Below are 25,599 nucleotides of genomic sequence, written 5' to 3'. Positions count from 1 at the left end.
TGTAATGTAATAGAACATTAATCTAATTAAAACACCACATTAAACTGAGTGCTTATTAAATGAAAATTACTAAGGAACCTTTTGTTCTCATTTAGGGTCCAGATTCCCACTATGGCACGAAAGGATTGAAGAAAGTAGTGCATGAGACACCTGCTGCAAGCAAGACTGTTTTTTTCTTTTTTAGTTCCCCAGGCAATAATAATGGCACTTCAATAGAAGATGGACAAATTCCAGAAATCATATTTTATACATAATTTAGCATTATACTACATCTTGGCAAAATAGTACCATACAATCTAGTGTCAAAAACATAAATGGCCACAAAAAAGTAGTTTGAGTGTTACGAATATTTATAATCGTAAGATAAGAAACAGTTTCTTCGAGGAGATAGAAAAATGTTTATTTAAATCTTTGCATGATTTAAAAACAGATTTTCCATTTTCTTACAACTTTAGGAGAAAAGAACTGGGTTTAGTAGTTTAAAAAAAAAGCACAGCTTTTTCAGCTTCAACTTGTATAATTTCATAGATTGGCTGACAGGGTCTTTCAATAGTTTGGAAATTGAAAGATTCTTGTTATATATAGCTAGTTTGGGTTTGTTTTTAACTATTTTGAAGGTTAAGTGAGATGGGCAAATAGGCTTAATTAACTGTTTTGAAGGTTGGATGAAAAGAGATGGGTCAGTATTCCTACAGAATTCATATTAACTAAATTTCAGAAAATTAAGAAGCTGACTTTATATTTGGGGGTTTGAAATATCTAGTTGTTAGCATTTGTAATAATGCTAAAAAAAGGCCTAGTAAAATGCCCAAGAAAATTTTCAGTGCATTTACAGAGAAGGATATTTTGTAGTAGTAATGTGTTATGTAGTACAGTTTTAAAGCTATAAATGGAATTTTGTGTAAATTCACAAAAATGTGATAGAAACAGGATCTAAGACTGGATTCTCTGTCACTAAACTGCACCACTATACCTGTCTCTCTGTGTGGGGGACACTGCTGATGGTTCCCAAGACTGAGACAATGACGGTGATGACAACTGGGTGAACAGATATCACTTCAACATTGTCAAAATCCTGCACAGCAAGAAACCAAATAAAATACTAACATTTCTAACAACTGCTCTGATATTGTAAAGAGATCCAACAGAATCACTCCTGCTGAAAAATACACTTTCTGCCACCTACACATTTCTATCTAGGAAGTAAAATTTGTTTCATGGTCATGACCCTATCAGTCACTGTTACAGCTGTGTTGGGGATAGGAAGTATATCTGGCAGATTGACATTTATATGCTTTTTTATAAAGCAGATTTTAAAAATATAGTAAGATTCATTTTTTCCCTTGAAAGTGATTCTCTTATAAAAAATGTAAGTGGAGTTTAAGGTATATCAAATCGTTGTGGAAGGTGATTAAAAATCAAAATTCTTTTAAGTATCAATTTAATTTTTTCTAAATAATATATAAAAACTTTTCATCTAAAGCAATATTTCACTTTATATTGTCAAGAAGGTAGGTATATTGGTGGCTGAGGTCTCTTGAAATTGCTAAAGGGAATTTTTCTGTGGTAATGCTCTTATGGATATAAACCTCAGTTAAATGGAATATCTATGGGATGTGTGGTTCTGGTTCACTAAAAATTAACCAGTAAACACTCTGTAGTAACCATTATACAAAATACTTCTGCCTTAAAAAATATGATATGCCAGAGATGAGTTAGTGTTTCTTGATGGTGGAGACCTTTCAAATGACCTTTCTGTTGAACTGAACAATTGAAACTGCATCAGCCATAGAAAGGACAAGAAACAGAACTGTTTACTAACTTTGGGACATCCCCTGGAATTTTTTAAAATAAATATATATATGTAACCCTTTTTTGTCATTTGCATTTTTCTTCTAAAAGTGAATATAAACAGCATTTTGATTTTTTGTTTGTTTTTTGAGATGGAGTCTCACTCTGTTGCCGTGCTGGAGGGCAGTGGTGTGATCTCGGCTCACTGCATCCTCCACCTCCTGGATTCAAGCAATTCTGCAGCCTCAGCCTCCAGAGTAGCCGGGATTACAGGCGCCCACCACCATGCCCAGCTAACTTTTGTATTTTTAGTAGGGATGGGGCTTCACTATGTTGGCCAGGGTGGTCTCGAACTGACCTCAGCCTCCTTGGCCTTTCAGAGTGCTGGGATTACAGGCATGAGCCACCACGCCTGGCTGTAAACACCATTTTGGAACAGAGGTTCTAGTTAATTGAGGTTTAACTTTATGGGAGTAATGCAATACAAAATACAAATACCTCACTGCTGACTTAAAGCAGTTCATAGGAACTACAGCGATAACTGCCACTGTCTTTTGTTTCTTGATCACTTCTTGTGGTCTCAGGTTTTTCTCCCCTGTTCTAATCTCAGGAGGTGGAGGATGAAGAATGTGGGAGAATCCAATAAATAATCTTATTTACTGTTAGAGTGTGACTATCATCTTACAGCTGTTCATTAATAATAACTACCCAAGTGACTACTACGTACTAGGCTCTGCAATAAGTACTTTACTACATTCTTTCTTGTTTCTCACAGCATCAGTATGAGGTAAGTACCCATTTCACAGGCAAATTAAAAGGTCAGCTAGGCTGGGCATGGTGGCTCACATCTGTAATCCCAGCACTTTGAGAGGCTGAGACAGAAGGATCACTTGAGGCCACGAGTTCAAGACCAGCCTGGGCAACATAGACCCTGTCTCTGAAAAATAAGAAAATTAGCTGGGTTGTGGTGGCATGTGCCTATAGTTGTAGCTGCTTGGGAGGTTGAGGGGAGGATTGGTTGAGCCCAGGGGTCAAGATTACAGTGAATTATGATAGCACCACTGCACTCCAGCCTGGGTGATAAAGCAAGACCCTGTTGGGGCAGGAAAAAAAAAGTTTATCAAGTGGTGGGAGGTGGAATTTAAACCCATTTACAGAGTTGAGAAAATATTTTGCAGGGTTCAAAAATAACATGTCACCATTCTCAAACTTTGCAGTGAGACCCAAAAAGATACTTTACTATAAAATACACTTTAAGAAAGTGTGATATTCCAGTATCTACCCAACAAATTGAGATTCCTTGCATTATCAGAGTGTTGACAGTAGTATCTATAGTTTTTTTTTTTTTTAATTTTTTTTTTCTTTTTTTCTTTTTTGAGACAGAGTCTCGCTCTGTTGCCCAGGCTGGAGTGCAGTGGCGCGATCTCGGCTCACTGCAAGCTCCGCCTCCAGGGTTCACGCCATTCTCCTGCCTCAGCCTCCTGGGTAGCTGGGACTACAGGCGCCCGCCACCACGCCCGGCTAATGTTTTGTATTTTTAGTAGAGACGGGGTTTCACCGTGTTAGCCAGGATGGTCTCGATTTCCTGACCTCGCGATCCGCCCGCCTTGGCCTCCCAAAGTGCTGGGATTACAGGCGTGAGTCACCGCGCCCGGCCTTTTAAAATTACTTTTAACATGGGAATAAACTTGTAAGACATTAAAGAGAGCAAGGTCTTCAATGGGATATGTTACATGCAATGTGTTTAAAACGTCCCACTTTTTAGTGCTTCTTCAAACAACTTTCTACTTCCTGTTCTAGTCATCCAGATTCAAGACCTGGAATTGTCCCCCAATTAGAAAAAAACACATCCTTCACAAGAAGGATGGTACCTTTGCAGTCCCAGCCCCAACAACCAGCCCCAGAGCTGCACGGTATATTTATTCACATACACCTAATTTATATGCTTTTAAAAATCCCTTTTCCTGTTTCTCCATTGCGAGTTTTTAAGTGGAACTCTATTTAAAACAAGATAAAATGAGTCCTGTAGTTATGCAGCTACTGAGGAAGCTGAGACAGGAGCGTTGCTTGAATCCAAGAGCCTGAGATCAGCCTGAGCAACATGGCAAGATCCTGCCTCAATAAAATGTGAACCACCACAAACATTTACAAGGGGTTTCCTGCTATTTGAATCAGTCTCTGTGTTTTCCCTCACCGTTAGGCAGTATGTCTTCCCACTCTGCCTCTCTCCCTTCAAGAGGCAGGGATGTGGGCAGGAGCAACAAATCAGGTGGACATGGGGTGGATGGCTTTTCTCCTCCCTGCTGGTGCGATGAAGTCCTCATACCGCCTACTCCTGACTCATGTGTGGGAAAGACTGAATGGTTCGCTGCAAGGCATCTCTTCACTCTCTTCACCCATCTAGCCAGATGCCATCATAACTCACCTTCACAGATGTCCCCTTTATTTCCATGACAACTGCCAAACCTCTAATTGAGGCTGACGTGACTTCACCCAAAGCAGATTCTACAAATGACTGCTATATAATGCTGGTTCTGCTTTTGTGCCTCAATTCTTAACTGATTTCAAAGAAGGGAAATACGGTTTTGGTTTAACACCTGGCTCACTTTCTTCTGCTCAAGCCTTTACACTGCGTGGCCTCAGTGGCCATGTGGACAACCCAGCCACACCTAGGTTTCCAGTTTCTTCTTTACCTCAAGCAAACTTCACTATTCCTTATCATGGCCACACCATATACCCTATCATGATGTGGAATTGCTCTACATCTGAAATAGTAAATTCAGACAGCCCACTCTTTGGCCACAACATTTGGTGTTTCTTCCAGCTCTCACATTCCAGTTACACCCGTTACTGAACCTGAAGACTGCAGCCCCTTGTCCCCTCTGTTCTTTTCTTCTTCCTTCTCTACCCAGTTAGACTCTATTTTTGGTCTCCCTCAACCCCTCTCCACCTTAGGTCTTTAATCACTTTAACCATTTCATCAATAACCTTCAACACACTTATATATACCTAAATCAATCCAGTTGTATGCCTTACCTTCAACTTCCTGACTGCTTTGGTAGTAGCACTGGGGCCAAAAAAAAAGAAATTTTAATAAAACAAACAAACAAAAAAAAAAAAACAAAAACTTCTTAGCTGGTTAACCCAGGCATTTAAAGTAATGTAACTATAGGCCAGGCGCTAGCTCACACCTGTAATCCTAGCACTTTGGGAGGCCAAAGCAGGTGGATTGCCTGAGCTCAGGAGTTTGAGACCAGCCTGGACAAAATGGCGAAACGCCCATCTCTACTAAAAATACAAAAAATGGGCGTGGTGGCGTGCGCCTATAGTCCCAGCTACTCTGGAGGCTGAGGCAGGGAGACTTGCTTGAACTCAGGAGGCGGAGGTTACAGTGAGCGGAGATCCCGCCACTGCACTCCAGCCTGGGCAACAGGCTCTTCCCATCCCCCTGACTCTTTCTCAAAATTAAATAAAATAAAATAATGTAACTATAAATTGGGATCATGAGGATTTCATGGTCTCCCTTAACTGTCTACTGCTGAGTGAGGTGCAATAGTCAGCCCTTTGCCAGTCTCCAGAGTCCCAATGTAAAGCTGTTCCACTTTGCTCACACCTTCAACACCTCCCCTGTCCTTAGTTAATGAAAGAAATTCCACTTCCCATCACCAAACCTATAAACGCAGCTACATGTCCATCTAAGCTTTCCCTTAGGAAGGAGGGAGTGTCTAAGGCCTCCTGTAGTGAAGTCAGTCTCTACTTGAGCTCAGATCCTACCTCTTCAGGAACCGCCCTCTGTTGTAACCTCTCCTCTCCTGGCTCTTTCCTACCAATCTTCAAATATGGTAAAAATAAGTATCTGAATGTCATGTGCCCCTCCAGATACCAATTGCTCCTTCACAGTGAAGTCACTGGATTATTCTCTACAATTATCTCCATTTTCTTCTCTCCACTGAAACTGCTCTAGCCCAGGTCACCAACACTGACCTGATTTCTAAATCTTGTGGCCACTTCTCAGTCGTTACATGTGACATGTTCTCTCTGGAGCATTCATCACTGTTGATATTCCCTCTTGAAGCGCATTTCCTTAGTTGCCGTTGCACTGTTCTCTTACCTGGTCAATGACTTCTCTACCTGCCCTTGCTGTTCTATCCTGAGCCCTCGTGCTCTTTACACACTCTCTCATCCATTTCCATAGCTTCAATTGCCATCTGCTTTCAGAAGATTCCAGAATCTCTATCGCCAGCCTTGATTTCGCAAACTTTCAGTTACATATATTCAGTTACCCCTTTAATACTTGTACTTGGATGTCCCGTGGGCATCTCAAACTCATTATGTACAAAGTTGAACTCCTCATCTCGGACTCCCAAACCTGTTCCTTGGGCCTCAAACGTGGGCATTTCCTTGACTCTTCCCCCTTATTCGCACATGCAGTAATTCCCAAGTTCTGATGATTCCAGTTCCTGAAGATCCTTGAAATGATCAGCGCTCCACTCTCCCTGCGGTTACTCTAGTTCAGGCCACCCTCTCCCATTTAGGGCGCGGATCTCCCTATTTCTGGCTTTTCCTCTGTCGGCCACAGTGCAGCTGGTGTCTTTCTAAAACAACAAATTGGACTGCTAATCCCTTGCTTGAAAGCCTTCAGTGACTCCATGATCTTGCCTCTGCTGATTGGTTTCATGTCTCGCCATATCACATGTCGCAGTGTATTTCCTTTTCTTTTACATTGTGGGATCCGCTGCGCCTGGCACAAGGTAGGTGCGCCATCGATACGTGGAAGATTCACAAAGGCCAAGCTGGCACGAGGCTCTATATCGACTTGATGGCCACAGGCAGCAGCGTGGGACTCTGCTGCCTGTGGCTTGGCTATGGGAGCGAGAAGACACCTGGCCCTGTGCACTCCTTGCCGCGCTCTCCAATTCTGAGAAGGGACAATACCTTTCTTTCTCTGATTAGGAAAGAACACCAGAGGTGACACACCTTCCCATCAGCTGAGGGGGTGGGCCATGACACGGTGAGGCCCCAGCTCCGCAGTTCCACTTCCCGAGGCCAGTTCCAGAACAAAAGAGGCTCGCGCATGTTCTGGGGGCACGAGACTCGCTTCTACCGGCCTCAAGGTGTCGCCGTCGGGCCAGAGCTGATGCGCCGGGCGCTGGGGCCGCTCCTGCCCGCTACCTGCGCAAGCGCATAGGGCTCTTCCGGCGCCTACCCAGGCGGGGATGCTGCGGCTCTGCAGCGTGCTGAGGCAGCTCCGGGCAACACCCAGTACTCGGGGCTCAGCTCGGCTTCCTCTTCGCGCTGAGATGCCTAAGAAGGCTGGTGCGACGACCAAGGCCAGTAGTAGGTCCCGTGGCAGCAGAGGGGTGGGCCTTAGGGCTACTCATTGAGGAGCGCGGGAGAAGCGGGGCCCGAGGGTGAGTGGAGGCACTCCCAGCGGTTTGCTGTCTTTCAGTTCCGGGGCTCAAGACAGCCGCTGCCATCCCCAGAGCTGCGGCTCCTGCTGCTGGCGCCCCGCCTCTGTAGGCGGCGCCGCCGTCCACCCGGTGACTTCTGAGCGCTGGGCCCGGCGGTAGCCGAGCTCTCCTTGGGCTGCGTGTGCTGACCTCTGGCCTCCTCCCCGCACTCCCAGTCTAGCAATTCATGTTCCAGCAGCGGCATGACGCCTGCGCTTCCCCGGGAGGCTGTATTCTGCTTTCTCCTCCCTTACCTTAGCTGATCGCACCCCTTCTGTCAAGAATCACTCCCATTTCCACCATCTTTGTATGGCCAACCCAGTCCGTTTCTCAGACTCAGCTCAAGCACTGCCTCCTACTGGCAGCATCCACCAGTGTCCCAATGCTGAGCTGCCTGTGGGGTAATGTTCTGTGCCTGTCTCATCGGTACCCTTAGCACAGTGTATTATTATTTTGTGTGTTCTTTCTCTCTCGCAGTAGTCCGAGCTCCTTGAGAGCAAGGACCATGTACCTTTTCATCTTTACATATCCATTGCCTACCTATTTGTTGAAGGAAAGTTCCTAGCACAGCCCCTATCGCATAACAGGCCTTTAAATATCAAGCACTGTTGTTTTTTTCTCCCTTTCCCCCAACACGCACACATACACATTTTCACCAACATTTATTAGCTCCGACTGCATGAGATACAATGATGAATAATAAATGGACCATGCACCCAAGGAACTGGAAATACAAAGCAGAGGGAAGAACAAGCATTAAAGTTTAGAAGCCAGAGTTAGGTTTTCTTGCAAGGGAGGAAAAAACACTGTTGGGTTGATGGGAACGCTTCGTGGGAAAATTGAGTAGAGCCTTGAACGTTGTGGGAAAAGCGTTCTAGGTGGCCAGAAGTACCTGGACATCACTGATTAACCTAATTTGCCTGTTAAGGGTGAAAGGGGGTAGTGGAAGAATCAAATTAAATGTGTGGGAAAGTATTTTGTAACCTGTAAAGTTGCGTGGTTGTCATTTTAGGGGAAAAGCCAGAGCAAGGAACCAGAGAGACCACTTCCTCCCTTAGGTCCTGTGGCAGTTGATCCTAAAGGTTGTGTCACCATAACCATCCATGCAAAACCTGGCTCCAAACAAAATGCTGTAACAGGTATACCTGGACACTGGGGTGGGATCAGGTGTGAATCAGGTGTCTCCTACAGCCTCCCTTTGCTTTGGTTAGCTGAAAGCTTATTCTGTGACAGTTCATTTTTCACATCTGCAGTTAGAGACTTCTCCATTTTAAAATTCTAGATTCTAATGTAAAGGTGTCTGAAAGTGAATATATCTTTAAATCATGCCAAGTTACACGAAAACCATTGTATATTTTCCTTTTTAAAAATACGGTATTTTAGAAAGGACAGGTATGGAAACTTGTGCGTAGTCTAGATTATTCTTAGTTTGTCCTGTTCCAAAACTGGAGACATTGGCCAGAGAAAGAAGAGACATTTTAGTGTAGTTTAACTATCACTGGCCAAAGGAGAGGGAGAAAACTTGAGATCTGAGACCCGTGATCAGTTCCTGTGCTAACTTGTTTTAAATCAAAACAGTATAAAACATTCGTGAGCCCAGTTTTTTCATCTGTCAGATGAGATCATTAGACTAAGAGGCTTTCAGGCTATTCTCTGGAGTGCTGGAGGTGCCTCAGGAATCAGCTTTGGGCAAAGGGGAGGCCAGGCAGACAGGGCTGCTGACTAGCTGTATTTACATTTGTTTTAAATATTGGGATTCTAGAGAAAATTGGGGGAAAGGGTTTCTAAAGGAGAAGAAGGTTGGAAAACCATTGCTCTAAATTATTTTGAAGGTCTTTTGCACCTCTAAAGCTCTGTATTTCAAACCATTTTTAGATTTTGAAAGGAAGACCACAAAATTGGTGTGCTAGACCTGGTTTATGCTGATGACCAAGTTAACTTAGCCATACCCTCCTTGGCCAGCATTTTCTAAGTAGTGGGTGTAGACATTATCTACTGTTGGAATATTATGTTTCATTAGATCTAAAATGGGAGGCTGGGTGCCATGGCTCATTTGTAAAATGGAGATAATAATGGTATTAATATCTTCATAAAGTCATTACAAGGATTAAAGAAGTTAGTATTTATAAAGCCTTTAACACATTTGTGTGTGCTTAAAATTAGTGTATAGTAAGTGCTCTGTAAATATTTGTTAAGTAAACATTATTAAATTTTAAAAACACTCAGGATATATGTCACATAAGAGGTGAACCTAGTCCAGGGCCCTCATTTTCCTGATGAGGAAACCCTGCACAACCCTGTACAATCTAGTAAGCTGCCCTGTCCATGCACTTCCTCAGTGACATGGATGAGGCTGAAGGCCATCTATGACTCCCTGCCTGGGGCTTTTCACATACCAAGGTCTATTTCCAGTTGCCTAAATCCAGGATACTCCCCAGGGCTCTGTAAGCCCATCTTGGTCAGCAAGATTGAGTTAATAACTGTTTTCTTCTCTGGATTTATTTCCTGTAATGGTAGGGCCATTTTTATCATGTTCATGTTCCCTTAAATGTGATTAATAATTCATTTCTTCATTCAGCAGTTTTTAATTGAAAATTTATGTGCCAGGCAAATGCAAAAACTCTTTTACAAAATGTCCTTGCTTCATGAAGAAAAAGAACTCCTTAAGGATAAAGTCCATACTGTTTTCATTCCAGATTTGACAGCAGAGGCCGTAAATGTAGCTATCGCAGCACCTCCATCAGAGGGAGAGGCTAATGCTGAGCTCTGTCGGTATCTTTCCAAGGTCCTAGAACTCAGGAAGAGTGATGTGGTTTTGGATAAGGTAGGTCTCTCTTTATTTATTTATTTATTTATTTTGAGACAAAATCTTGCTCTGTCGCCCAGGCTGGAGTGCAGTGGCACAATCTTGGCTCACTGCAACCTCCACCTCCTGGGTTCAAGCTATTCTCCTGCCTCAGCTTCTTGAGTAACTGGGATTATAGGCGCATGCCACCACGCCTGGCTAATTTTTGTATTTTTAGTAGAGACAGAGTTTCACCATGTTGGTCAGGCTGGTCTTGAACTCCTGACCTCAAGTGATCCACCTGCCTCCTCCTCACGAAGTGCTGGGATTAGAGGTATGAGCCACCATGCCCGGCAGTCTCTCTCTTTTTAAACATCTTTGATTACTTTATTTCTTTGTTTTATTTTTGTTTTTGTTTTTGAGACAGAGTCTTGCTCTGTTTTCCAGGATGGAGTGCAGTGGTACAATCTTGGTGCACTGCTACCTCTTACTCCAAGATTCGAGCGATTCTCCTGCCTCAGCCTCCCGAGTAGTTGGGATTACAGGCACCCACCACCAGGCCCAGCTAATTTTTGTATTTGTAGTAGAGACAGGGTTTCACCATGTTGGACAGGCTGATCTCAAACGCCTGACCTGAGGTGATTCACCCACCCCGGTCTCCCAAAGTGCTGGGATTACAGGCGTGAGCCACTGCACCTGGCCTTATTTTATTTCTTTTTTGAGATGGAGTCTCACTCTGTTGCCCAAGCTGGAATGCAGTGGCGTGATCTTGACTCACTGCAACCTCCGCCTCCCAGGTTCAAGCGATTCTTCAGCCTCAGGCCTCCCAGGTAGCTGGGATTACAGGTGCCCACCACCACACCCAGCTAATTTTTGTATTTTTAGTAGAGACGGGGGTTTCACCATGTTGGCCAGGCTGGTCTGGAACTCCTGACCTCAACTGATCTGCCCACCTCAGCCTCCCAAAGTGCTGGGATTACAAGTGTGAACCACCACGCCCAGTCATCTTTGATTATTACACATTAATAATGATTCGTAAAATACTGATTTTTCTGTCTTTTTCAAATAATTGAGAAACTAGTTGTTTATAACTTTTATATTTACTTAATCGCAGAAATCTGTGAATTCTTCCTATTTAGTCTCCTTCATGCCTGCTACCTTAATCCTTACTGAGACTGTCCGCACTGTGTGCTTATGCTTCTTCACTGCCACTGTTGCCAACATTTTCTACTTTCTGAAATCATTCCTGAACCTGCTGTCAGATTAATCTTGCTTACCTCTCTCATCCTTTACCATCACCACACTAAACAACCTAAAGCAATTCCTATTGTTAGTCATCTCCATGAATGACTCCGTCAAGTATTGCTAAACCCCCACTTTGTCCTTGCTCGCTATTGCTAAACCCCCACTTTGTCCTAGCTCATTGGGAAGATAGAAGGTTCATATGATGTCATTAATATGGTTTTGTACTAGGGGTGGATATCAGAATCACCTGGGACTGATTTCTAAATACAGATCCATGGGTATCACTGTAGACTTCTTGAAATAGAATCTGCAGGAGGGGGGCCCAGCCATGTTTATATTTCTTAAAGCTCTACTTGTTTTCCAGTGCTATACTATATAGCTCCTATTCAGATCCAGCTGGCATTCACAGTCATTGATTAACAAACTGCACCTAAAAATCCAAACCTGTGGCAGGTCATTTCTGATTTTTATTTAGTGCTCATGCTCTGACGTTTACCTGAAAGGTATTCCCCACTCTTCTGCCTGTTCAAATTCCATCGATCTAAATAAACCCCTTCTCAAATTTTATCTTCTTTAAAGGCTGTGTTTGAAAACAAATCCTTTTTGTTTTGAGACGGAGTTTCACTCTTGTTGCCCAGGCTGGAGTGCAATGGCGCAATCTCGGCTTACTGCAACCTCTGCCCCCTGGGTTCAAGTGATTCTCCTGCTTCAGCCTCCCGAGTAGCTGGGACTGGAGGCGTGCGCCAACACGTCGGCTAATTTTTGTATTTTTAGTAGAGACAGGGTTTTGCCGTGTTGGCCAGGCTGGTCCCGAACTCCTGACCTTAAGTGATCCACTCGCCTCGGCTTCCCAAAGTGCTAGCATTACAGGCATGAGCCACCACACCCGGCCAACAAATCCTTTTTAAAGTTGTTTTAAGTGGTTGTGAAATCGTGGCACTTGAATATCTGGCTACTTTTTGTTTGGAATTTTCAGAAATGTTAACAACATAGAGAATAGCAATTTGTTTATATTTATAATTATTTTACTACAAAGTTTATGTAAAATTGCAATATTTATTTATTTTAAAGATGATTTTCATTTTTAACTTAAAGAATTGCTTGAGACTAGAATATTATAAAGATTCTATATTCATTTTTTAGTTTTTTTTTTTTTTTTCAGATGGAGTCTCGCTCTGTTGCCCAGGCTGGAGTGCAGTGGCACGATCTCAGCTCACTGCAACCTCCGCCTCCTGGGTTCCAGCGATTCTCCTGCCTCAGTCTCCTGAGTAGCTGGGATTACAGGCACACGCCACCACCCCCAGCTAATTTTTGTATTTTTAGTAGAGACAGGGTTTCATCATGTTGGTCAGGCTGGTCTCGAACTCCTGACCTTGTGATCCACTGCCCGCCCCAGCCTCCCAAAGTGCTGGGATTACAGGCGTGAGCCACTATGCCCAACCCATTTTTGAGTTTTTAATGTCCAGCTTTTATTATAGAAATTGATGTATGAAAGTAAAAACCCTGGAGAGTTGTTAGTACTAACCAAAGTTTAGTAACAAATGTTAGGAAGAATGTAAGAGACAGTCTTTGATTAGACCCTAAGTAACCAAGAGAAAGTGGTACCTAAGCCATCAGGAGAGCCCATTATACAACTAAGGTCGCTATCTTTAATAGCATTAGAATGTGCTAAACATTAAAGTATGTTTTTTCTCTTTTGGTCCAGGGTGGTAAATCTCGTGAAAAGGTGGTGAAGCTTTTGGCTTCTACAACTCCAGAAGAGATCTTGGAGAAATTAAAAAAGGAAGCCAAAAAAACATAAAAGCAAGAAATGAGGCTGGGCTCAGTGGCTCATGCCTGTAATCCCAGCACTTTGGGAGGCCGAGGTGGGTGTATCACCTGAGGTCAGGAGTTCGAGACCAGCCTGACCAACATGGTGAAACCCCATCTCTAGGAAAAATACAAAATTAGCTGGATGTGATGGCGCATGCCTGTAATCCCAGTTACTCAGGAGGGTGAGGCAGGAGAATTACTTGAATCTGGGGGGCAGAGGTTGCAGTAAGCCGAGATCACGCCTTTGCACTCCAGCTTGGGCAACAAGAGTGAAACTCCCTCCCCCCCCAAAAAAGAAATGAAAAATACATCCTTGAGAAACTTTTTTATTGCTAATGATAAAGAGACTGTTAAATAGAAAAATATACTACATGCTAGCCGGGCGAGGTGGTGGGCGCCTGTAATCCCAGCTACTCGGGAGGCTGAGGCAGGAGAATGGCGTGAACCCGGGAGGCGGAGCTTGCAGTGAGCTGAGATCCGGCCACTGCACTCCAGCCTGGGCGACAGAGCGAGACTCCGTCTCAAAAAAAAAAAAAAAAAAAAAAGAAAAATATACTACATGCATAGAGGAACATGGCAGACATATATAGGTATATATTCGAATAAGACTCCAAAAAATAGAAATTTAGAAAGTGCTATACATTGAATCAGGTTCTAAAATCCCTAACCCCAAACAGCCTGGAACATGTTACTCTGATTTCATGGCGTTGTAAAATAACAGAGTTGGAAAGAATATTCAAGATGACCTGATTTAACACCTTTAATTCTGTTGCTTTTGATATCCTATATCCAGAAGTTGAGAGACTTACTCAAGATTGTACCATGCAAGCTGGCAACTAGAACCCAAATCCTTTGACTCCTTGTTGAATGCAGTTTTTCTAGATTGTAAATTAAAAATCATATCTTTACAACGGTTCTGGAATTCGGGGGTTTGCCTTCTAATCCAGTTTACAAGTGACAGAAAACTTGTTATGCTGCTTTGTAGTCTTACCTTAGATTTTAAAATGCTTATTTAAATGTAAAAATGGGTTTTTTTTACATCTTCTAAAGACTATTGACCATTTTGTGGAAAAAGTAAAGAAAAATCATGACTTGTAATTAAATGTGAATTATAATTTTTGAGAAGTCACTGAATTTTCTTCTTCCTCAGTAATAACTTATAATTAGCAAGTTCAGTAGTTTTTATGACTCTCCAAAGATCCTTAGGAAAGAGGATTTGGAAGCTATTTTTAGTATTTGTAAAAGCCTGTCAGAAATTACATCTATATTAAAGTTTCAAAAGCTAATAATATATTTTTACATATTCAGGTCAAGTTATAGTAATTAATTATATAAGGTAAGTAACTTAATTTCCTTTGCTGATCAGAAGAGCGGATTTGCAGTTGTGCGCTTTGTCCAGCAAGTACATGAGAAAGATGTATTGATGGACCAAATCATTAAAAACAAAATCCACAAGGAAGACCAATAATAAAAATTCCCAATGGTAGCTGGGCATGGTGGCTCACGCCTGTAATCCCAGCACTTTGGGAGGTTGAGGCAGGAGGAACACTTGAGCCCAGGAGTTGGAGACCAGCCTGGGCAACAAAGTGAGACACTGTATCTGTCTCTGTGTCTCTCGATAGACAGATAGAATTTTATAAATATGTATATATATACACATACATATATTTATATATGAGATTATATGTAAGACCTCATATGTAAGAAGTCCAGGCCGGGTGTGGTGGCTCATTCCTGTAATCGCAGCACTTTGGGAGGCCAAGGCAGGTGGATCACCTGAGGTCAGGAGTTTGAGACCAGCCCGGCCAACATGGTAAAATCTCGTCTCTACTAAAAATATAAAAACTAGCTGGGCGTGGTGGTGGGTGCCTGTAATCCCAGCTACTCGGGAGGCTGAGGCAGGAGAATTGCTTGAACCCAGGAGATGGAAGTTGCAGTGAGCCGACACAGTGCCACTGCACTCCAGCCTCGGCAACAGAGTGAGACTCCATCTCAAAAAAAAAAAAAAGAGGCCGGGCGCGGTGGCTCAAGCCTGTAATCCCAGCACTTTGGGAGGCCGAGACGGGCGGATCACGAGGTCAGGAGATCGAGACTATCCTGGCTAACACGGTGAAACCCCATCTCTACTAAAAAATACAAAAAACTAGCCGGGCGAGGTGGCGGGCGCCTGTAGTCCCAGCTACTCGGGAGGCTGAGGCAGGAGAATGGCGTAAACCCGGGAGACAGAGCTTGCAGTGAGCTGAGATCCGGCCACTGCACTCCAGTCTGGGCGATAGAGTGAGACTCCGTCTCAAAAAAAAAAAAAAGAAAGAAAAAGAAAAAAAAAAAAAAAAAAAAAGAAAAAATCCCAGACAGTGAAAGAGAAGCCACTCATCTAGAATAACTCTTAACTTGTACCAAATAGGTATCAAGGACAAGAAAAAGGTGGCTTATGTGAGATCACAGTTCACATTAGTGGCAGAGCTTGGTTTAAGCCCAGCTGCTTTGTCTTCTAAACTATGCCATACACTGCCTGCAAATGTGCTTCTGTTTTACATGGTCTTAAGAGCTTTTCCCACTCTTTTTCAACACCATTTCAGTGTGTGCCATAAAGCCATTTTACTTGTGGATTTTACATGGATCACTGTTAGAATGTCATAAAATGATACTATAAAAAATCAACTTTCCTGGCCAGACAGTGGCTCACGTCTGTAATCCCAGCACTTTGGGAGGCCAAGGAGGGTGGATCACCTGAGGCCTGACCAACATGGAGAAACCCCGTGTCTACTAAAAATACAAAAAATTAGCCAGGCGTGGTGGTGCGTGCCTGTAATCGCAGCAACTCAGGAGGCTGAGGTAGGAGAATCACTTGAAACCAGGAGTCAAGGTTGTGGTGAGCTGGATCTCAAAAAAAAAAAAAAAGATCAACTTTCCGTAGGGCGTGGTGGCTCATGGGCTCATGCCTGTAATTCCAGCACTTTGGGAGGCTAGGGCAGGCGGATCACGGGGTCAGGAGATCAAGACCAGCCTGAACAATATGGTGAAATCCCGTCTCTACTACAAATACAAAAATTAGCTGGGCATGGTGGCACATGCTTATGATCCCAGCTACTCGGTAGGCTGAGCAGGAGAATTGCATGTGAACAGGGACCCGGGAGGCAGAAGTTGCAGTGAGCTGAGATCGCACAACTGTGCTCCAGCGTGGGCTACAGAGGGAGACTCCATCTCAAAAAAAAAAAAGCTTTCTTTCCTTCCCCTCACTTTTCAGCAGTGCCAGTTTCATCCTTAGGCCCACTTACCTCATATAGACAAAAGGCCAACCAGGTTTCATATTCATGTATCAACCCCTCCAGTAGGAGAAAAGGCCACTCCAAGGAGCTCTGGTATTTTCCAAAAGCTTTCAGTCAACCTTCCCTTATATCAGCCAAAATCAAGTCACATGAAGTTTCTAAGCTAGCCCCTATGGTCAAGGAATGCCATTCTATAACACAGGTTCCCTAAAGCAGTAACTAGAGGAAAGAGTTACCCTAATTATTTCAGGCCAATTAAGGCCCATCCTAGAGGTCAGCAAACTCAGAAGCAAAGAAGTAGAGAGAGTTGGATACCTGAATAAAATTGGGAAAAGTACGAAGAGAGGAATGGGTGCTGGATAGGAACCACCAGTTTCTACTACGATAACCTGTTTACTTCATTTTAAGTGGTGATATTTTAAATGTGGGGACATTTTGCCTACTAAGTTTTTTTTCTGTGAGAAACATAGCAGTATCTTGTAACAAAGAAGATATGGTGACACTTTGTCATCAAAAACTACTTTGGGGCTGGGCATGGTGGCTCACGCCTGTAATCCCAGCACTTTGGGAGGCCAAGGCGGGTGGATCACCTGAGGTCAGGAGTTCAAGACCAGCCTGGCCAACATGGTGAAACCCTGCCTCTACTAAAACTACAAAAAATAGCTGGGCATGGTGGTACATGACTATAATCCCAGCTACTTGGGAGGCTGAGGCAGGAGAATCGCTTGAACCCGGGACGCAGAAGCTGCAGGGAGCCGGAATCGCACCACTGCACTCCAGCCTGGGCGATAGAGCGAGACTCCGTCTCAACAACAACAACAAAAAAACAGAAACAAAACAAAACAAAAAAAACTGTTGGAGGTAGGAACTGGCCCAGGGGCTGTATTTCCAGAACATGATTCCCTTTTCCCCCTGCAAACGAGGTAGTCTTTAGCAGTCTAACAAATTGTCTCACATAGGATTATTCCTACTGGTAAGAGATCACAGCTAAGGCTTGGGCACCTTGACCTGCTGTAGAAGCTCAGTTAATGTACTTTTCATCATCTGGGCTGTGGTCTTCCCCTATGAATACTGAAGTAGACCCAGTGACCTAGTGCCCAAGACACAAAATATTCAGCCTCCATAACATTCGTTTAATGACATGATTCTAGCTTTGCCCACTCCCATTAATTTCAAGTGAATACTGGCTAGGCAGTCTACATTGACTTGATTACACTGCCTTTCTTGTCCTGTGTTGTCCTGAGAATCCCGGATTTGAAGCAGCCCATGAATAAGGTTTGAAAAATATTTATCCAACTATGCTGACATATGATGTTCTAGCACTGCATCTGTCATCTATCATCCCCACCTTAATAAATGATAATTACTTGTGCAAACATGATGTATTAATCATTTATTATCTTGGGTGCTTACTTGACAGACACTGCTAGGTGCTTTGCCTATACTGTACTTTGACAGAACCTGGGAAAGAAGAGCCTGGCTCATTATGCCCTGGAGGCAGGAGCAGAGATTTCAGACTGGATTTCTGTGAGCCATTCCACACATTCCTCTCGGTTAGGGGATGGACAGCATTCCCTCTGATGGACCAGAGGATGGAGGTGGCATCTTTGCAGTGTTTACAGTTCCAAACACCTAGGCTAGGTGTGGTGGCTTACGCCTGTAATCCCAGCACTTTGGGAGGCTGAGGCGGGTGGATCACTTGAAGTCAGGAGTTTGAGACCAGCCTGACCAATATGGCGAAACCCCGTTTCTAAACTAAAAATAAAATACTAGCAGGGCATGGTAGTGCATGCCTGTAGTCCCAGCTACTCGGGAGGCTGAGGTCTGAGAATCACTTGAACCCAGGAGGTAGAGGTTGCAGTGAGCCAAGATCGTGCCACTGCACTCCAGCCTGAGTGACAGAGATTCTGTTTTGAAAAATAAAGTTCCAAACACATAAATGCTCAAACTTTAGGAGGCAGCTCTCTAGGCTGTGGGCTGTCAGCATCCCCTCCTGGATTCCAGGCATTTGGTTATATAGTTCCTTAGCTATAATGCAGAAGATACATTTTTGAACCCATGTGGCACCAAATTCAAATTGTTTTAATGCATGTAACTAGTGACTAAAAACTTAGAATTTCAATACACATCCAAGAGGTGGCACCATAACACAACAGCAGAAAGCCACACAAACTTTGAAACTCGGTTCCTTTTGTAGTCAATAGCACTATTAGGAAATTTGTTCTGCAGTGCCTGACTACCATGCTCACATGCTGTGATCCTTCTCGTCTTCTCAGAGCCATTCCTTAAGCTTAGTCCCCTTGTATCTTAAATTTAGCTCAGGCCAGAGTGGTGTTAACTTGGGGCCAGCTGGGTACATAAGAGTCTCAGCCCATTGCCACGATGGAATCAGCATGGTCTTGAGTTCCTTCCTTAACTCTGCAGGTTTCAGAAGTCCACGTAGCCAGTGTTTCTGAAAATGGATCTGGGCTGGGCAATTGGCAAGGAGCTAATTTCTAATCAGGATGCCAACTTATTAACTTGAGTGAAGAACACGCCTGCCAAATAGACTATAGTGGGATCTGCTAGTGAGAACATTCTGTCCCTTTGGGAAATCTCTTTAAGAGAATCATCATTTGAAGGCTGCTTGGAGAGCTTGGAATCAGAGCTAGGGAAATTAGGGGCCAAGGTAAGGGAGCTATGACCATCTGTAACTCCCATTTCTGCTGCAGGGATGGACCTATGGTATCAACCAGCCACAGATGATCTTTTGGGACAACACTGGAGATAATGATCCTTCATAGTACAGGAACTCCCTTTTTCTGGGTTGCAGGAAGACCACCTATTTCTACCCACATAGGCATTCCTCAGATAATCCTTATAAGTCAGTTATTAAGGGTTTTTGCATTTTATGATCCTGTCTGCCTCAGGGTCCATCAGTTCCCAAGATAGAGTTTGGGGAGGGAAGAATCCCCAAACTTTGCAGCCACAAGTTACATACTCCCTGGTCATTTCTACAGGAAACTAATCTGTGATGTGTTTTTACTATCACAGTGATGTTCAAACTGTTTCAAAGCCTTAGGTTTCCCCAGAGATGCCTAGGGGGATTGGGGCACTGTGGACAGTAAGAGAGTGAGTCAGGTCAACAGAAATGCTAGCCTTTAGTTATCTTCTATAGTCATACTGGGCAGCATGTACACATGATAGCTGCTCATACCACATGTGGCTATTGAACACTTGAAATGTGACTAACAGAATTTAAAAGTAAAAGATAAGGCTGGCCATGTTGACTCACACATGTAATCCCAGCACTTTGGGAAGCTGAGGCAGAAGGATAGTTTGCGGCCAGGAGTTTGAGACCAGCCTGGGTGACGTAGTAAGACCCCATTTCTACAAGAAAATTTTTTTAGAATTAGCCAGGCATGGTGGCGTGTGCCTGTAGTCTCAGCTACTTGCGAGGCTGAGGCAGGAGGATCACTTGAGCTCAGGAGTTTTACGCTGTAATGAGCCGTGATTGTGCCACTGCATTCCAGCTTGGGTGACAGGGCAAGACCCTGTCTCAAATAAAAAAAAAAAAGAAAAACAAAAGCATAATAGAAATAAAGGCCATGTTGGAAGCAGTGCAACAGAGAAGAGGCTGAAAACAGTATGGAATTTAGAAGGCAAGATAGAGAAGAGTGAATAAAGAAAGGAAAATAACAGCTATAGAAGTCAGTTAAAAAATTATTATTATTATTTATTTATTATTATTTGAGACGAAGTTTCACTCTTGTTGCGCAGGCTGGAGTGCGGTGGTGCAATCTCCGCTCACTACAACCTTCGCCTCCCAGGTTCAAGCAATTCTCCTGCCTCAGCCTGAGCCTGAGTAGCTGGGATTACAGTCCTGAGCCACCATGCCTGGCTAATCTTTTTTTTGTTTTGTTTTGTATTTTTAGTAAAGACGGGGTTTCGCCATGTTGGCCAGACTGGTCTCAAACTCTTGATCTCAGGTGATCCATCTGCCTCGGCCTCCCAAACTGCTGGGATTACAGGCGTGAGCCACCATGTCCGGTCAAAATTATTCATTTTTGTATTGTTTCACTTTTTATATTATTTTGTAAACACACAAGTTGAGGAAATGCGAAAAATACACATACAAACAACAAAGCTCTGGCCATTAGCAATTAGAGCAGCTTTATTTATCTAATTCAGACAAAGAAGCTGGAGATCCTTTAGGGAGTTAAAGGCACTAGCAGTGGAAAAAAACCATGAGATCATCATCACATCATCCCCTGAAGCTGTCTCAGGAGGAGTCACTGAAACCCAGAGAAAATCTAACTGGTAATTAATACATAGGGCTCTCGTGTCCCTGAGGGAAAGGAATGAAAACACCAGCTCAGTTAGCCCATACATGGGGCTGTCTGTGCCCTTTAGGGAGAGGAATGAAAACAGCTGAAATCAGCCCATCAGCCCATGAAGACATGGTGAAAGATATGCGAGTTGTCCTTCTTGCACCTCAGCAGCCCACAGATAACTCATTCTTATATATGAACCTGACTGACTGGGTACCCATTATATGCCTAGATCCGTGCTGCATACTTCATGCTCTCTCTTAATCCTGCAGTGGGGCAGTTGAATCACATATTAGCTGTTTTTTGTTGTTGTTGTTGTTGTTGTTTGTTTGTTTTTGAGACGGAGTCTCGCTCTGTCACCCAGGCTGGAGTGCAGTGGTGCAATCTCGGCTCACTGCAACCTCCGTCTCCTGGGTTCAAGTGATTTTCCTGCCTCAGCCTCCCGAGTAGCTGGGATTACAGTCATGTACCACCACGCCCAGCTAATTTTTTTTATTTTTAGTAGAGATGGGGTTTTGCCTTGTTGGCCAGGCTAGTCTGGAACTCCTGACCTCAGGTGATCCTTCCACTTCGGCCTCCCAAAGTGCTGGGATTACAGGCATGAGCCACTGTACCCGGCCAGCTGTTCTGACCAAAGACTTGTCTTCTTCATTAACCTACTCCTCCTATTTCATCCTGTAAATCTTTAAATCTGAGGGGTATTATCCACAGCTCATCTCCACTTTTCTAATCTGACAGCACTGATAGTTGAATTCCTCAGAAGCAAGATGTTTCTCTGGCACCCGGAGGCCTCAACAGTGTCACAACAGCTGAAGTGTCACTTCTTCCTCATCCTGGGCACACCGTGATGTAGTGCAGCCCCACTGATTGGGACCCATGCAGCCAGCCTGGCCCAGGGCCGCTCTCTCCCAGAATGTCCACAGGTCAAGGGATCTCTACTTCCATCCTTATTTTCCTCAAAAGCTGGTCCCAGCAGTAATCGACCAGACTTCTAGAAAAGAGGAGATATCTGCTCTCAAGGCTGCTGTGGGCTCCAGTGTTGTAATCTACTACTTGAATCTAGTTGTTTATTTCATTCTATAATAATTTAATATAGCAGATGTCAGGAAAAATCTTTGTTTAGATATTATGTCATCTCTGGATATATCTGAATCCTAAAGGATTAATCTTAATATTAACAATATTCACTTCTGCCAGTGTCAAGAGTATTTTCTGCTGTGGGGCTTAAATCAGTTTTAAAATTTGAGCGTTTTAAAAGCATATCTTTCTGTGTTCATAAATAAACAAAATAAAAATTCTTTGAGTACCTTATATAATTTTTCACACAGAATTAACCAAAGCCTTATTTAATATTTCAAAATCCTCATTTATACATATTAAATATGTGTCTTTGGTTAAAATGCAAGATACTGAAAGAAAAATTCAAATAGGCATTTCAGTAAATAGTTTACATATAATAACTCATTTGTCTGACATTCACAAGTAATGTTTCCAGCTAACTGAAGTCCAGTAATAATAAAGGCCACCTTAAGCTGGGAGTATTTGTTTCCTATATTGCCTAATTAAAAAAAAATCCTTTTCACTGTAGATAATTGTGCTAATTAAAAGAAGTCAACAGTCGATGGCATACATTTCCATACATAGCCAGATCTGTGTTTGGATAGAATGAATCAAATGAAATAGGAGGTCTAGGAAAATTTTTAAGGTATAAAAAATTGTATTTCGGTTTGGCTTGAACTTGTTTAAAAATAGATAATGTTTTTTTAAAAAATTACATTTAGGAAACAAGTGTAGTTCTTTTATGAGAGTTCAAAATTAGTGCTGTCAATAACCTTCAGGGCAAATGATCATTTCCTTCAATTTTAACATTCTAAACTTAAAACTGATATTTCATTACTCTTAATTCTATCATAAAGTCCTGTATTTTTCTTTAGGTGAATAAAATACAAGGGGTAATTACATATTTGTCTGTTGAGCATTATAAGGAAAGTGGCTTTGGGAACAAAAACCATGCTAGAAATCTCCCCAGATGTCTTTTTCCTATGTGGTTTCGGGAACCCCAAAACTATTCTCAGAGCAGTGACTCAAGTTTATTACATTCTGTGTAACCCCAAGTCCACCTAGCACTCAAAAACAAAACACAAACAAAAAACTCTAAGAGTCCCCAGCATCCTGTTCTCAAAAGGACATTAATCTGATGTGTTCAATAATTAATATTTGACATTCTAAATTCACTAGCAATTTTCAAATGTCAAATGCTATAATTTTATTTTAATTTATGTATTTATTTATGTTTGAGATGGAGTCTTGCCCTGTCACTGAGGCTGGAGTGCAGTGGCGCAATCTTGGCTCACTGTAACCTCCACCTCCCAGGTTCAAGCGATTCTCTAGCCTCAGCCTCCCTAGTAGCTGGGACTACAGTTGTGCACCACCATGCCTGGCTAATTTTTGTATTTTTCATAGAGACAGGGTTTTGCCTTGTTGGCTAGGCTGGTCTCGAACTCCTGACCTCAGACGGTCCACCACCTCGGCCTCCCAAAGTTCTGGGATTACTGGCGTGAGCCACTGAGGCTGGCCAAATGCTACTAATTTTAGCTCAACTTTTATGCAAACCATCTTCCACATTTGAAGTGTTTATTTTCTGAATGAGATAATTTGCTTTCCTTTGCCAATTCACATATGAATTAACGTAAGGAAACAATCACAGATCCTTAATTCTCAACGTCTCTTGCCCTACCTCATCTTCTGCCCATTACTCTACATCCTTTATGTCAACACTACGCTTTACAATTTACCAAATACTTCCCTCCCGTTGATTCAACAAATGTTTATGCAGCACCTATTATGTCCCACTAGGGGTTTAATGGTTACAACTCTATATTCTCAAGCTCTTCCTTTGGTTATTTATTTTTATAATTCTGTGAGGGTGGCAGGGTGGGTATTGTCACATTTTTACAGCTGAGCCAATAAGCTCAGCGTTTACATGATTTTCTCAAGGTCACATAGGTTTTAAGCACAGAACTGGAAGCTAGGACTCCTTATGCCTAATGTCATACGTTATTATAACAGACTGTCTACTTGAAATTAATTCTGTTTGACACTATTTTAATTCTTTGTTCTCACTCTTAAATTATCTTTAAGCTTTTTTTCATGTCATTTTCTGTCCTATGAAGCAGAAACTGTGCCTTTTATTTCTTCCTGGTTTTAAGCAGATGGGAGGCAGGGGTACAGTCTGATAGTAACTGCTGTTAGAAAACAAAAACCGTAACAGCATAGATGATTCATGCAGCATGCAGAACTCATGTTGAAAGGAGGTTTCTTCCCATTTTTTCAAGCAGGACTGATACTCAGGACACATGCAGCCTAGCTGTGTTGGGTGTTAAAACATTTAAATACTGTTGGAAAACCACATCTCTTCTGAGCTTCCTGAGAAGCACTCCTCCAGCGCTGGCCTTGGACCCATACGTCTCCCTTTGTGTCAACAGCTGGCACAGCACAGAATCCTGCCCTAAAGCTATAGTCAGCTACTGTCCCAACTGCCTGTGCTTTCTCAGGTGATCATTTTATAAATCTTTTTTTTTTTTTTCTTTTTTTGAGACACAGTTTTGCTCTTGTTGCCCAGGCTGGAGTGCAATGGCATAGTCTCCGGTCACTACAACCTCCACCTGCCAGGTTCAAGCAATTCTCTTACCTCAGCCTCCCAAGTAACTGGGATTACAGGCATCTGCCACCATGCCTGGCTAATTTTTGTATTTTTAGTAGACACAGGAGTTTACCATATTGGCCAGGCTGGTCTCGAACTCCTGACCTGAGGTGATCTGCCCATCTCGGCCTCCCAAAGTGCTGGGATTACAAGCGTGAGCCACCGCGCCCAGCCTATAAATCGTTACTTTTAGAGACAGGGTCTGTCTAGCCCAAACTGGAGTACAGTGGCATGATCCTAGCTCGCTGTAGTCTTGAATTCCTCCTAGACTCAAGGGATCCTCCTGCCTCAGCCTCCTGAGTAGCTAGGACTACAGGCATGCACCACCACAACCAGCTAATTTTAAAATTTTCTGTAGAGACAGGATCTTGCTACATTGCCCAGGCTGGCCTCGAACTCCTGGCTTCAAGTGATCTTCCCACCTCGGCCTCCCAGAGTGCTGGGATAACAGTTGTGAGCCACCATATTCAACCAGGTGATACATATTTTTAATAACACTTCTGCTTTCAGAGAAGATCCTGGGGTATAGTCAGGACATTACTATGTAGGCTAAATATCTGTAGTATCAAATCCTATCTCAAATCCTATCTTTATATAACAGCACTGGCTTCTTGCCTACTGATGTAATTAGCGGGGTACAGGGAAAACCCTTACTGTTAAAATTGTATTTGCGTCTTAATGTGAATGCATGACTTATTAGGTCCTTTCCAATAAAATAGTTACCTGAGAGGGTGGCTCTTCAGGAAGGGAGAATAAAAGGGAGAGGTAGATGCAGAGCATGAAGTACCTGGGGAAGTCAACCTCGAGGGCCTAGACTGGGGTGCTGAGAGAAGGCAGTAAAAAACAGGCTTACGAAGATACCCTTTTTTTTTTGAGATGAAGTCTCGCTCTGTTGCCCAGGCTGGAGTGCAGTGGCATGATCTTGGCTCACTTCAACTTCTGCCTCTGGGCTTCAAGCGATTCTCCTGCCTTGGCCTCCCGAGTAGCTGGGATTACAGGCGTGCCACAACACCTGGCTAATTTTTGTATTTTTAGCAGAGACGGAGGTCTCATCATGTTGGTCAGGCTGGTCTCAAACTCCTGACCCCAAGTGATCCGCCCGCCTCAGCTTCCCAAAATGCTGGGATTACAGGTGTGAGCCACCACGCCCGGCTGGAAGGTGCCTTTTAAAATATTGTTTCGTTTTTTTTTTTTTTGGTCACTCTAATGAAGTCAGGAAGGTGCCTGTTAATTC

At 43.1% G+C, this 25,599-nt stretch overlaps 2 protein-coding genes across 5 annotated transcripts in view; both read left to right on the top strand.

Moving 5' to 3' along the window:
• BTBD1 (BTB domain containing 1) overlaps nt 1–1,867 on the top strand; it is a 55,888-nt gene extending 54,021 nt beyond the window's left edge. The window contains exon 8 of the mRNA XM_010360822.2: nt 96–1,867. Within this exon, the coding sequence (XP_010359124.1) occupies nt 96–254 (159 nt within the window). The 3' untranslated portion in view covers nt 255–1,867. The remainder of the gene's footprint in view (nt 1–95) is intronic.
• A 5,116-nt stretch (nt 1,868–6,983) lies between these two features.
• On the top strand, nt 6,984–25,294 carry C5H15orf40 (chromosome 5 C15orf40 homolog). Of its 4 annotated transcripts, none has more exons than XM_030931675.1 (4): nt 6,984–7,121; nt 8,254–8,380; nt 9,938–10,065; nt 24,724–25,294. In XM_030931675.1, exons 1-4 carry the CDS (start codon nt 7,008–7,010, stop codon nt 24,811–24,813), a joined length of 459 nt encoding a protein of 152 aa, XP_030787535.1. In that variant the 5' UTR covers nt 6,984–7,007; the 3' UTR covers nt 24,814–25,294. The 4 variants fall into 4 exon arrangements, with proteins under 4 accessions (XP_030787535.1, XP_010359131.1, XP_010359130.1 ...); XM_010360829.2 differs by lacking the exon at nt 24,724–25,294 and adding an exon at nt 21,401–22,959; XM_010360828.2 differs by lacking the exon at nt 24,724–25,294 and adding an exon at nt 12,977–14,208.
• The last annotated feature ends 305 nt before the right edge of the window (nt 25,295–25,599 follow it).

The sequence above is a fragment of the Rhinopithecus roxellana genome, chromosome 5, assembly GCF_007565055.1.
Source record: "Rhinopithecus roxellana isolate Shanxi Qingling chromosome 5, ASM756505v1, whole genome shotgun sequence".
NCBI lineage: Eukaryota > Metazoa > Chordata > Mammalia > Primates > Cercopithecidae > Rhinopithecus > Rhinopithecus roxellana.
The sequence above is the reverse complement of the archived record's forward strand: the minus strand, read 5'-3'. Positions and strand labels throughout refer to the sequence as shown.